General features: G+C 35.0%; 1 protein-coding gene across 3 annotated transcripts in view; it reads right to left on the bottom strand.

Moving 5' to 3' along the window:
* Positions 1-3484: 3484 nt before the first annotated feature.
* LOC114327362 (vesicle transport protein SFT2B) overlaps positions 3485-15299 on the bottom strand; it is a 31555-nt gene continuing 19740 nt past the window's right edge. For all 3 annotated transcript variants that reach the window (XM_028275950.2, XM_028275952.2, XM_028275951.2), the window contains exons 2-3: positions 12197-12484; positions 3485-3792 (exon numbers count right to left, since the gene is read on the bottom strand). In XM_028275950.2, coding sequence (XP_028131751.1) covers positions 3664-3792; positions 12197-12484 — 417 coding nt within the window. In that variant the 3' untranslated portion in view covers positions 3485-3663. The remainder of the gene's footprint in view (positions 3793-12196; positions 12485-15299) is intronic.

Below are 15299 nucleotides of genomic sequence, written 5' to 3'. Positions count from 1 at the left end.
AGTGAGGAACAACAAGGTTTTCGGAAAAATAGGTCCGCAATAGACGCCATATTCATAGCCAGACACATTTCTGAGAAAGCACTGGAATATTAATAAACCTGCATTTATGTGCTTTATAGATCTAACTAAAGCATTCGATTGTGTAAGATTAGAAGATGAGTTAAGATTGCTAAAGGAGAAAAATCAGCCCAACAAGATAATAAGGATAAAATTAAAGGCATTAATTCGAGGAGCAAAACCAGAATAAAAGTCGAGAATGAACTGACATCGGAAGTAGAAATCAACTCGGGAGTCCGTCAAGGGGATAGCTTGGGCCCATTGCATTTAATTTAGTAATGGACAAAATCATAGAAGAGATTAAAAGTACAGGAAAAGGATATAAGATGGCAGAGAAACAAATAAATATCCTCTGTTATGCTGACGACGCAATCTTAATCTCCGATAACGAGGATAACCTACAGCGAATGGCACATATTTTCAATACGGTGGCGAAGAACTACAGCATGAAAATATCAACAGCTAAGGGAACCCATAAGGTGCAAAATAATAATTAACAACGAGCTAATTGAACAAGTCTGGTGATTCTAATATCTGGGAGTCGAAATATGTACTTATTGAGATGTTATGTAAAGAGAGTATGTCATCTGGACAAATAAAGATATATGAGGCTGAAAGGGGAAGTACGCATATACAAATCATGTGTAAGACACAGCAGAAAGCAAGAGGATACTGAGAACATCAGAAATGAGAACGTTGAGGTCAATAACTGAGAAAACACTAAGAGACAGAATAAGATATCTCTGTAAATAAGACAATGATTGTTAATATGCTGGGCAACATGAGAGCCAACGATCGACAAACGGTCTCGGGCACCTTAAGAAGTAACATTCAAGACATAGTATGGCGGGGAAGACGAGAGTGGAATCAGCATGTGACAATAGACTGCGAGAGAATAGTCCATATAGCCAGAGATTCAAAGCCAACAGGCAAGAGACCAATAGGAAGGCTCTTTAAAAGGTAGTGAGATAGCTGGCAGTCAACATCACAGCTACGAATACAAGCTCAAAATCGGTTAAGAACAGGTCAAGAGGTCTAATAAAGAAGAAGAAGAATGTTTTATATCCCCATTTAGTTTTCGATAAATCCCTTTTGTCTTGTTTAGTTTGCTTGTGATGTATTTATATGTCTACAAAGAGATATTTATTGGAACATCTTCATGCCCAAGATTTGGTCTTGTTGACTTAAATCTGTCCCAAAGACAATGGTAATTATGATCATATTTTCCCTGCTACTCAGAGTATTGTCCACATTGCTGTGATATGCCAATTTAAAAAACCTGTCAAAAACTACTTCATATAAATACTTTTCTAATATGACAGTTAACAAAGAAAAAGTTGGTCTCGTACAAAATTTTTATATTATTAACTTATATTTAAGTTACGTCTGTCCCATCCTTGGTTATTTCAAACAAGTATTTTATACGTTATTTTCTTTACGTCCGTTACACGTAGTTAACCACCTTTATATGCCGTCACAGTATAACTAAATAGTGATGTTGATTATAGTTACTTTCGAGTATTCGTTACAAATCGTTACTTTATACAAAACCGTTACACGTAGTTGACCATCTTTATATGCCGTCACAGTACAACTAAATAGTGATGTTGATTATAGTTACTTTCGAGTATTCGTTACAAATCGTTACTTTTGTATAAAGTAATCATTTACAGTATTCGTTACTTTGATTACTTTTGTATTTGAGTACCGGTGATCATATCGAGAATCGTATTTCTCAGTAGGTAGGTATTTTGTATAGGTATTCCGATATAACAATGACCTTCACCGATCTGTTTTTACTCGCTGGGATACGATTGGTAGAAAGTAATCAAATGTACTGGTTATAGATACAATAGTCGTTACTCGCTCTGATACGATTGGTACGAAGTAAAGAAGTAATCAGAGTAATGAAAGTAATCAAAGTAACGATTTGTCTCTCTGTTTAGTAATCGTTACTTTCGGTATTCGTAAGTAACGAGTACTTTGTAACGAATAGATAAGTTCCATAAACGCCCCAACAGTTGTTGTGGGGAACTGGGTTCCATGTTTAGAATTTCATAATTCCCTTTATTCTATCCATTCAGACAATTTGACAACGCCGTATGACAATAACGACGAAAAAAAAATGGACGAAGTGCAACAGATTGTTGAGGAAATGATGCATAACTAGAGGTAGGTATTTTTTTAAGAAAAAGTTAATGAATCCAACTAGTTCACAGCCTCGTCTACCAACGCATTGCAGGTTAGTAACTAGTCACGCTTAAGTGAGCTCAGTCTGCAGAGAGTTAGCAATTTATGGGTGTTGCTTGTGGAGTGGTGGGGGTGCCCCGAACGAGACACATTCTGCTTAGAGACCGATCAAAAACTAGAATTTAAGTATATGTATATTGTACATATATACAAATTCGACTTAATTGAAAAAAAAAATTCCTACTTCAAGTAGAAAATGGATAAGTACTTTTATCAGTAATTATCTACAGAACACAATCCCAGATACTAGAAGACCATCGTAATTCATTTAATGATACGAGGGATCTTCAAAAGAAAATGGATCAGTACTTTACTAAAAATTGTAACTGAATCGTCACCTGTTTAGATGCTCAGAGCTGAGTTGCAGCTTTGTGAAAAGGAACCCATACAGTAATTATCTACAGAAGACAATCCCAGATACTAGAAGACCATCGTAATTCATTTAATGATACGAGGGATCTTCAGAACAAAATGGATCAGTACCTTACTAAAAATTGTAACTGAATCGTCACCTGTTTAGATGCTTAGAGCTGAGTTGCAGCTTTGTGAAAAGAAACCCATACAGTAATTATCTACAACACACAATCCCAGATACTAGAAGACCATCGTAATTAATTTAATGATATGATGGATCTTCAGAAGGTAAGGAAATTATATTAAAATTGCGGAAGACATATGACTTACATAATGTTATGTAAAACAACGTTTACACGTGTAAAAAAACGACAGTTGCGAGGTTTACAAACGTAGTAACTTGACTACAAAATTTGTACACTTGAGAGCTTATACGATGTCTCCTACCGATCATGTTTGAACGCGTGATTCGGTTCTTCACTTTTGCGATGAACTAGAATGTCACTAAGTCGATTAGGTTATTTAAGAATGTTCCTACGGACTATTTCGACAAAGAAATGAGTGATAAATCGGCTCCTTGATACCTATCGGCACCGTTTTGATAGACGGAGAATTTGACGACAGACTGAAAGGAAGATGACGGAGAAAATAATAACCGAGAGAATAATAGCACATTTGCCAGAAAAAAAAAGAATTGCTCAACTGTAATAGACTGTTACACGTTTGACAGATGTCAATTTTGTCTGTCAGCTGTCAGTTCTTCGCAGCCAACGATGTTTTTCTACACGTTTCATTACGAAATAACCGCAAAACAAACAACACAAAAAATAAAACATTGTATATTAAAATTAAATAAATAATTACATATATAGATATCAATACTTGGCATCAATTTGTGAATAAAATTCTGTGATTATTTAGGCTTACGAAAATAGACCGATGTTTTCCTTGTCCACCGTCATTTACAATTATTTATCACACTTAAGTTAAGACACAGTTTATTTACACTATGCAAGTCATCACTGTTTTCTTGACAGCGTCTCTGGCGTACGGGATGTACGATAGCGAGTACCAAGTCATCGCTAGAGATTGTATGATGATGAATAAGAGCGCTAACACTGCGTTTTTCAGCTAAAAAATGGAAAGTTCTGTTAAAATCTATAAACTACTAAAATAACACACAAACATAAAAAATTGGAAAATAATCTGTTTAACCCATTAAGTACCATGATCCCCGTCAGATATGCTCGCTAAGAGCGGTTCCAGATCCGTCGGCTGGAGAAAGAGGGGGTGGGTTTAGTCGGTAGGAGGCCCGTCAAGATACAGAAAGGACGGACTGAATCCGACACACCTGAGACACCTTCCCAAACGGCCTTGAGAAGATTCCCACCTCCCAAAAAAAGTACCATGATCGCCAATTGGGGATCTGGCGCGTAATCCCTCAAGAATTGCCATATATATTTTTCTTTTTGCAATCAGTCTATTTCCACACAGATGTCGCATACCTTTTGAAGGAATAATTGAGTTCAGTTAAAAATAATCTACTGGAGCCTTAAAGCCTTTCTCTTTATGAAATCATCATATTTACTGTACAATTTTTGCACAGATAGGTAAGCTTCTATTGACCAGCTATTCAAAGTAAAACAAATATTAACTAAAGCCTGGAATCTCGACATACGATATCTAGCAAATCTTTGTAGATTTTCGACAAACCTATGATAACATAAGAGATACATTATTATTTATTATAATAAGTATGCAAGAATTTGGTATTCCAAAGGAATTGGAAGTTAGTTTAATCCACCATGGCTCACACACAAGTCCAAGTACAAGTTAAAAATCAATTGACACGACTCCTTTCAGATAACTACGATAAAGGGCTAAAACAGGGAGATGGGCTGGCTCCGACTCTGTTGATAATATGTATGGAATATGTTATAAGAAAAATGTCCACAAACTCAAAAAACTATTGTTTAATATGCAGATTGTAATGTACGCAGATGATGTAAACTTGATGGGACGAACCGTAAGAGACACCACAGAACTTTATGTGGAGCAACAAAATGCGAAAAAAATAGGGTTAGCCGTCATAGTAGATAAAACTAAAGCCCTAATACAAGCAAGGAAACAACGAAACTTGCAGAATTTGAAAATAGACGACGCTAATATCGAAGTAGTAAAACAGCTCACATACCTGGGTGTACAGATAACTGAGGACGGCAGCGAGGAGGAGGAAATGCGGAGGAGGAAATGCGGTAAGCACAAATTAATGAATAAAATAACGCAAACAAGTAGAACATATGGACTGGATATAAACACCATCAAAACCAAGCTAATGATCATCAGCAAGCAAAACATAACTAGAGCAAATCTGTATGTGAACCAAATGATAATTGAACGTGTCTCACAATATGTACAACTATTTGGGAACTATAATTAATGAGTCGTGGGACAATACTCAAGAGATTAGATGCCGCATCGGAAAGGCAAAAAGTGCATTCTTGACTATGAGCTCTGTGTTCCAGAGCCATGACCTCACTCTAAAAACAAAAATAAGGCTCCTCAAATGTTACGTGTACTCAGTGCTTCTATACGGAGTAGAAACGTGGACATTGAAGGCAGAAACTCTATCGAAACTTCAGGCTTTTGAGCTATGGTTGTACAGATGGATCCTGAAGATACCATGGACAGACAAAGTCACCAATGAAGAAGTACTAAGAAGGATGAACACAATCGCAGATTTAGTCAACATCGTGAAGGTCCGTAAGCTGCATAGTACTTGGGACAAATAATGAGAAATCAAGGCAGATACGAGCTACTCCAATGCATTTTACTAGGTAAAATGGAAGGAAAAAGGGCCCTAGGACGAAGAAGATTACCCTGGCTAGCTAACCTGAGAGCATGGTATAGAAAGACCTCAACTATTTCGTATAGCAACCAACAAAGTCATCATAGCTAGAATGATCGCCAACGTTCGGAACGGACGGGCACTCTAAGAAGAAGAACAAAGCATACTTCTCTTTGTCGCGATCCAAAAACATCCATAGGAAAATAAAGTTCAAAGTATATATTATAACTATCATACGACCAATAGCAACATATCGCATAGAAACATGGGTCACGACAGTCATGAAGACATTAATTATGTTGGAAAGTCCTTAAATTACCACATTGTATATTTAGTTACTCTAAACATAAATAATACATTAGTTATTTATATAAAAACAGGTTTCAATTGCTTGTAATTCAATTTTCTCATTGTATTCATGCCATTAGTTAAATACATTTGTCCCAATTGTTAGAACGTTTATGAAACTATGAACGTTTATATAATTATTATAGTTGTATTTCGCCTTTTAAAATAAGATCGATTTTATAATTCATACAGGGTTATTCCAAAGTATTGAAAACTAACGTAGAATGAAGAAAACACTTCTGTTGTATGTAGGTATATGAATTTATTAAAAATTTCGGAAATTGCACGTAGTGCACAGGTGAGAGGTTAACGACCAACTGAAAAACTGTTACTACACAATTTTTAAATCGGTTCCTTATCGGCCGATATCTTGTTAAAGAGTTTATGTAACATTTCTACTGTTTCGTTTGCGTCAATCTTAATGAAATATAAGTATCGGTAGATTGTCACTTCAAGCGGCTGTGCCATTTTTTAGTTGTTTCTGTGTGTTTTGTATTTCTTTTTTAGTAGTTTCGTAATTTTGTATTTAATTTTCTTCGTCTATATCGAATGTTGCCTCGTGTTCGGAGGATATTTCTTTGAATTGTTCTTCCCATCTTTATATTATTTCATGTTCTGCCTTAATTATTTTTCCTTGTTTTACTTTGATTTGTTTACTAAGTGAACATTTGAAGTGGTGGAAAAAATTCACATACTTAGGCTCCCTGATCACCAATGAGAACGTCATGACGGAAGAAATCAAGCGAAGAATAATCCTAGCAAACAAATGCTATTTTGGACTGAGTAGATATATGAGAAGCAGACTTAAGCCAAAAAACAAAAATAGCCATATACAAAACCCTTATACAGCCAGTGTTGACACATTTATCGGAGACGTGGACCATCTCCAAGGCAGATGAAATCCTTCTGCTTATATTTCAACCTGAGAGGAATATTCGGTGGCATCTGTGAAAATGGTGTTTGGAGGAAAAGGTACAACTACGAGATATACCACAGATGTAAACATATATTTGGTGGTAAAGACGTAGTATCTCTTATAAGAATAGGAAAACTATGGGCAGGACATCTAGCAAGATCACAGCAAAACAACCCTCCTAGAAGAATCCTTATGTCACAACCTGTGGGAAGTAGAAATAGGGGTAGGCCAAAACTTAGATGGAAGGATGGTGTAGATGAGGATGGTAGAAAAATAGGCGTTGCAGACTGGCAACAGTTGACAATAGACTTGGGAAGGCCGAGGCTCTTTTATAGGGCTGTAGCACCATTGATGATGATGTTTACTAAGTACTTTTTAGTGTTTTCCCTGTCATATTTCGTATGATGGTGTATTGTGTTCTCAGGTCGTTTTCTTGCGCAGTTCTTTCTGACAATTTCAGCATATCATTTACGTAATTCCTTTTATCTTTTCTGGCTTGCTTTTAAACTGATATATTTTTCTTTCTAGCGCTTTTCCTTCTTCGGTTGCTTCCTTTTGTAACATTCCCCCTTTGCTTTTCTTTGTTTCCTCTATAGTTGTATCTGTTTTCTCTTTTCGTAATACCAATTGTTTCGTTTGCAATTTTTGACATTACGTTTTTATATTTTCTCCTCCGTTTCCTCATTTTGGGGTACTGCTGTTCAGTTTATTTTCAGTCTTTCTATAAATTTGATTCTTGTTTTTTCTTATTTAAGAGCTTCGACATTGTATCCTCTGTTTACCTTTCGGTTTTTGTCTATGGTTAATTTCATCTTTTTGGCTCTGACTAGCATGTGGTCTGATCCTACATCTGCTCTTCTTAGGCTCCTCTCTAACATCTGGTAGCCAGTTTTTCCATTTTTTGTTTTGGAGCCCTCCACGTTTCCTTGTGTATCTGTTTGTGCTTAAACATACTTCCACCTATTACATATAGATATAACGGCATCGAGAAGCCTTTCAAACGAATAAAAAATTTCGATGTCTCACAGACACTTTGCTGTAGTTAAATTTAAGATAAAAAAAACTTAATTAAACACCCTGTATAATGCCGGCACTACACTTCGCCATTACTCTGGGCTAATTAGCAAAATACAAGGAAAAGTTATTTACCAGCAGTTTTATTGCTGGAATCGAATCTTATTATTGTATGTATTAATAATACTGAAAGAACGATGCATATAAACAGATGCAGCACAGGAAAACCCGAGAAAAACAACAAAAATATAAAGACCTTAGAAGAGAAGAGAAGTGCATTCATAGAAGAAAAAAGAGAACTTATGAAAATAGAATACTAGAAGAACTTGAGGCATTAAAACAGGAAAATCAAACAAGAAAATTCTATAAAACTCTGAATAATGCAAGAAAGGAATTCAAACCAAGGCTAAGACTATGTAAGGATAAGGAGGGGCACATACTCAATACAAAAGAAAAAATATTGAAAAGGTGGGTGGAACACTATAAAGAACTACTTACCATCGAAGTAGAAGATCCAAATCAACCGAACCCAAGAGCAACCAACAATACACCATTAGAGCCTCCATCAATTCAAGAAGTACGGGATGTAATAAAACACCTAAGAAATAATAAATCTCCAGGAAGTGATGGTATATCCGCGGAACTTATTAAATATGGAGGTGCTACCCTGACTAATCAAATATATAAAATAATACTAAGAGCCTGGAATGAGGAACAAATCCCGGAAGAGTGGTGTCTTGGAATCGTTTGCCCGCTACACAAAAAGGGTGATCAATTGGAATGTAGAAACTATAGGGGAATAACCCTCCTTAATACAGCTTACAAAATATTTTCGAGCATCTTATATGGTCGCCTAAGTGCATATTCAGAGGAGCTTCTTGGAGAATATCAAAGTGGTTTTAGGCCTGGTCGATCAACAACAGACCAGATCTTTGTGCTAAGACAAATACTGGAAAAAACCAATGAATTCAATATCGACACATACCATCTTTTCGTAGATTTTAAATCGGCCTATGACAGTGTCCTAAGAAATAAATTGTATGAAGCCATGGATGAATTCCACATCCCTGACAAACTGATAAGATTGGTTAAGGCTACAATGCGTAAAGTCGTTTGCAAAGTCGAAATACAGGGCGAACAATCACAGGCGTTTGAAACGAATATTGGGCTGCGACAGGGAGATGCGCTGGCGTGTCTCCTCTTCAACATAGCTCTGGAAAAGGCGGTCAGAGATGCCCGAATAGACAACAGAGGAAATATTTTTAATAAATCATCCCAAATTTTGGCATATGCCGATGACGTGGACCTAGTTGCCCGCACAACACGCAAACTAGAAGAAATGTATACCACCTTCTCAAATGCCTGAAAAAATATGGGCCTGACAGTAAACGAGGAGAAAACTAAGATGGTGGCATCAACACCCAACAATAGAGCCAGAAACATCGGTCACCAATTCTCTGTTGATAACTCTACCTTTGAAGTGGTGGACAAATTCACATACTTAGGCTATGTATGGTATTTGGAGGAGGAGGTACAACTACGAGGTATACCACAGATATAAACATATATTTGGTGGAAAAGACGTAGTATCTCTTATAAGAATAGGACGACTAAGATATGCAGGACATCTAGCAAGATCACAGCATAACAACCCTCCTAGAAGAATCCTTATGTCACAACCTGTGGGAAGTAGAAATAGGGGTAGGCCAAAACTTAGATGGAAAGATGGTGTAGATGAGGATGGGAGAAAAATAGGCGCAGCAAACTGGCAACGGTTGGCAATGGATAGGACTGACTGGCGTAATAGACTTGGGAAGGTCGAGGCTCTTTCATAGGGCTGTAGCACCATTGATGATGATGATTAATAATACAGGTATGCAAAGTCCGCAGATAGTGTGCTACTTTTTTTATAAACAAAATGGCGCCCGAAAATCGTGTTTTTTCAATTTTTGCTCTATAACTCCAAAGATTTTAACTTTAGACCAAAAATACCCAAATAAAAATTCACCGCAATTAAATTCTATATAGAGACGTGTTTTTCCCGATTCACTTCAACGAAAACTTTCCCCGGAAAAAGCGGGTTTTTCCAACAAAATCTTTAATTTTCAACAAAAATTTTGGATAAGTAATTGTTAATCAATAACTAAATAACTTGGTAATGTAAAAGCCCTTTTCGTATGGATTATAATTCCAGAAGCCGATGAAAATTGAATGAACAGTTTAGCAACAATTGAATTGTTAATTAAAAATTTACGGTCGCTATAATAACGACAATAATTATGATGCATAAGAATAACTATGATTTTTTCATACTATTTCATGATTATTTAAGCGGCCTCAGGAATATTTTAAAATTATAAACCATTTTTTGGCTTATAAACAAATATAATATCTCGGGAAATATTAAACTAAATTAAATTGTGAAAACGGTATTCGAAAAACAGCGGCAGGACGCTTCTTTTAAAAGAAAAAACGTTTAATTATGATGAGTAGTTTCTGAGATACAACCGGTCAAAGTTGACCGGAATTTACGGCAAAGATATAAACAATAGGATCATAATTTTCAAACCATCACCTTTTTATTTTTGTCCTCTTTCTCCACAAAAATTTTCATATCCTTAAAATAGTCATAACATATATTATTATAATAAAAACTATCGATAATACGTGTGAAAATTGCCAAAAATAGCAAAATTTCTTGTCAAAAATTAGGTTGGAGAAAATGTAACTCTCAAAGTTCAAAATCGCTATATGTTAAAAAAATGCATTTCTCGGCTTCCCATGGAGCAATTTCCTTCATTCTTTTTTTGTTCCCTAATAACTCGAGTAGAGCCATCGAACTAACTCATTATTAAATGTCAAACTTGCTTTTGTTTTGTTATAATAGATTAATTTATTTATAAGAACGGAAAACTACATATTTCTTCCAGTTGTAGGCTTCTTTTTAGATAAACTTACTACTTGTGTACCTTATAAAGTTAAAAACATAAATATTCTCATTTGAAAGCATTTTATTTAAACAAATTAAAATTTTGTGTTATAATAAATAAATTAATTTATTGTAACAAAACAAAAGCAAGTCTGACATTTAGTAATGCATTAGTTCGATGGCTCTCCTCGAGTTACTTGGGAACAAAAAAAGAATAAAGGAAATTGCTCCATGGGAAGCCGAGAAAATGCATTTTTTTAACGTATACCGATTTTGAACTTTGAGGGTTACATTTTCTCCAACCTAATTTTTGATTGGAATTTTGCTATTTTTGGCAATTTTCACACGTATTATCGATAGTTTTTATTATAATAATATATGTTATGAGTATTTTAAGGATATGAAAATTGGTGTCTAGAAAGACGACAAAAATAAAAAGGTGATAGTTTGAAAATTATGATCCTATTGTTTATATCTTTGCCGTAAATTCCGGTCAAATTTCACCGGTTGTATCTCAGGAACCACTCGTCGTAATTAAACGTTTTTTCTTTTAAAAGAAGCGTCCTGCCGCTGTTTTTCGAATACCGTTTTCACAATTTAATTTGGTTTAATATTTCCCGAGATATTCTATTTGTTTATAAGCCAAAAAATTGTTTATAATTTTAAAATATTCCTGAGGCCGCTTAAATAGTCCAATTTCAATTCTGTAAAGTACATTAGATAGGTATAGTGTCTTTGTATGAAAAAATCATAATTATTCTTATGCATCATAATTATTGTCGTTATTATAGCGACCGTAAATTTTTAATTAACAATTCAATTGTTGCTAAACTGTTCATTTAATTTCCATAGGCTTCTGGAATTATAATGCATACAAAAAGTGCTTTTACATTACCAAGTTATTTAATTATTGATTAACAATTACTTACCTAAAAGTTTAGTTGAAAATTAAAGATATTGTTGGAAATACCCGCTTTTTCCGGCGAAAGTTTTCGTCGAAGTAAATCGGAAAAAACACGTCTCTATGCAGAATTTAATTGCGGTGAATTTTTATTTGAGTGTTTTTGGTGTAAAGTTAAAATCTTTGGAGTTATAGAGCAAAAATTGAAGAAAACACTATTTTCGGGCGCCATTTTGTTTATAAAAAAAGTAGCACACTATCTGCGGACTTTGCATATCTATATTATTAATATATACAATCATAAGATTCGATTCCAGCAATAAAATTGCTGGTAAATAACTTTTCCCAAAAATGGCCTATTCTCCGATAATCAGCCCAGACTATATGTGCTATTTGTTATGCGGCTTCGCTGTATGCGCCCAAATATTTATCCTTTGCAGTGTGTCAAAAACCGACAACTGGACTTCACACTCTGTTCTATGTGGTCGAATAAGGCGCACATTAAATAGCACATAGCGAAGTGTGGTGCCGCCATAACGTGCAAAAATGTCAAAAAATATTTAAAACATATCTACTTACCACTAAGGCCGAGATCAGCGTAAGAACAAAAGCAACTAAAACTAAAATCGTGGCTATATATCTATTGGAAGCGAACATTTTCTTAACCTGCTTAAAGGGTCCCATGAGGAAGCATGTGCTGAGGAGGGACGTGACGTTTCCTAAGGTGTAAAATACTGCAAAAACTGGCAAACCTCTATTTAAAAATAAAGCAAACGAACCCAAAAACGACAGTAATATGCCTATTATGAAACATGCCAAAAAGCCTTTTAGTCTTGTGGACCAACTTAAGGTGGTAGCATCGTCTAACTGTAAAAAATACGTGTGAAAAATAAAAGTAACGTAAAATAAACATAAAAACAAAAATGTATTTCTAAATAAGTAACTTACACCATAAGAATTTGTTTTTATGTTTTCCCATGTAATGCCATAAATACTACCATTATACAGGGTGTTTCAAAAAGGTATGTCATAAATTAAATCACGCATTCCGGGGACAAAAATAAATTGATTGAATCCAACTTACCTTAGTACAAAAGTGTACACAAAAAAAGTTACAGCCCTTTGTGTCTCATATTTGTGTATTTATCGTACTGAGAAAGTCCATACGCTAAATAAAAAAATAAAAACAGCCCTTTGAAGTTACAAAATGAAAATCGATTTTTTTTTTCATATACATATATCGAAATCTCTTAGAGATTTTTCATTGAAAATGGACATGGGGCATTCTTATGGCAGCAACATCTTAAAAAAAAATTAAAGTGAAATTTGCGCACCCCATAAAAATTTTATGGGGGTTTTGCTCCCTTAAACCCCCCCCCCCCGCAAAGTTTTGTGTACGTTCCAATTAAATTATTATTGTGTCACCATTAGTTAAACACAATGTTTTTAAAACTTTTTTGCCTCTTAGTACTTTTACGATAAGCCAGTGTTTATCGAGATATTTTGAATATTTGTCGAATCCACCACATATTTGTATATGGTTAAATACCTATGATATACCTGTTAATAATCTGAAAATTTATTTATAATTTACATTTTTAGGTATATTTTGAAGAAGCCCCATCTCGATAAAAGGTGACTTATCAAAAAAAGACTAAGAGGCAACAAAGTTTTAAAAACACTGTGTTTACCTAATGGTACCACAATTAATAATAGTTTAATTGGAACGTGCACGAACATTTGGGGGGTGTAAAGGAACAAAACTCCCATAGAATTTTTATGTAAACATATTAAAAAAGAAGCCGCATCTCGATAAAAATTTGCTTATCTAAAAAATACTAGGAGGCAAAAAAGTTTTAAAAACGTTGTGTTTAACTAATGGTACCACAATAATGAATTAATTGGAAAGTACACAAAAGTTTGGGGGGGTTTGAGGGAACAAAACCCCCATAAAATTTTTATGGGGTGGACAAATTTCACTATAATTTTGTTTTAAGATGTTCCTGCCATAAGAATAATACATGTCCATTTTCAATAAAAAATCTCCAATAGTTTTCGATATATTGAAAAAAATCGATTTTCATTTTGTAACTTTAAAGGGCTGTAACTTTTTTGTGTACACTTTTGTACTAAGGTAAGTTGGATTCAATCAATTTATTTTTGTCCCCGGAATGCGTGATTTAATTTATGACATACCTTTTTGAAATACCCTGTATAGTCACTAACATCACATGCCAGCAAAATCTTGATCTTATTCTTCTTCATGTGCAATCTTCTCTAAGAAGTTCGGCAACCATCATGGCAATTCGCACTTTCGATACGGCTGCGCCAAAGAAATCAGCAGAAGTGCAGTTAAACCAAGCTGTCAAATTGTTTAACCTGGAGATGCGCCTTCTTCCACGACTCTTTCTAACCCGTATTCTTCCTTGTATTATTAATTACAAGTTATAAACGCTCGCCCCTCATGGGATGTCCCAGATAGTGCATTTAAAACCTCTCTTTCTTTCCCATTCTTTAACACCTCGTTATTCGTGATTCTATCCACCCAACTTATTCTTATATCCTTCTGTAGGCCCATAACTCGAAGGCTTCTAATCTGCCCGAAACATCTTTCTTTAATGTCTAAGCCTCCAACCCATAAAATAATACGGAGAACACGTAGCATCTCAGAAATCTTATCTTTAAATAAATTGTAATATCCCTGCTACAGAATACTTTTTTCACCATTTTTTAATACAAAATCTTGTTGCATATTATCAAATACAGATTGAAAACTTACCTACATACATTATCAAATTAATATCGTAGGAACAACCAGGGTTTAAAGGGAAAAGATACATGTGATCAAATCCTGAACCTGAGACAACTCATTGAAAAACCGAGAGAATTTCAAGTACCTATGATTATGCTTCGTTTACTATAGTAGCAAGGCCTTTGATTGTGTAAGCTGGACCAATTTTTTACCCATTTTAAGACATATGGGTACATTGTTTGGAAGAGGTCGATGTTCGATTAGAGCTGTAGCGCCATTGGAAAGAGCGAGAAATAAGCACCCACGGATCAACTGAGGACATATTATTATGTAATGGTATTTCTGCTGTAACCACTTTTCAGCAGTGCTGTGTATGAAACCCGGATCTACTAATACACGCCAGAGAACAAAATGAATGTAAGACAGTCGACTGAAGCCGGCAAAAGTGCTTCGTGGCGACCAAGTAAACGGGTCAGAAGGGGCATGGCCACTGTATTTTGGGATTGCAAAGGCATAATTTTAATCTAATATATTGAAAAGGGTAAAACTATCAATAGCCAGTATTACTGTGCATTATTGGACAAAACAAAAGAATAAACTCAGTGAGAAACAGCCATATGAAGAAGAATAGTGTTGTTTCTCCATGACAATTTACTGACTCACAAGAGCATTATGACAATGGTAAAAAATGCATGGGTTGGGCTATGAATTACTTCCTCATCCTGCTTATTCTCCTGATTTGGCTCCTTCCGATTTTATATGTGTTCTCAAATCTGAATAGATGACTTGTAAATAAAAAAATCAGCTTGAATGGAGAGATAATTGATGAAACAAACACCTATTCTGCAAAGCTTCCAGAATCTTAGTATTCTTTATGTTTATGGCATAAAGAAGTTGCAAAACCACTAGAATTGTTGTATGTATTGAGAT

The sequence above is a fragment of the Diabrotica virgifera genome, chromosome 7 (assembly GCF_917563875.1).
Source record: "Diabrotica virgifera virgifera chromosome 7, PGI_DIABVI_V3a".
In the NCBI taxonomy this organism is placed as follows: Eukaryota; Metazoa; Arthropoda; class Insecta; order Coleoptera; family Chrysomelidae; genus Diabrotica; species Diabrotica virgifera.
The sequence above is the reverse complement of the archived record's forward strand: the minus strand, read 5'-3'. Positions and strand labels throughout refer to the sequence as shown.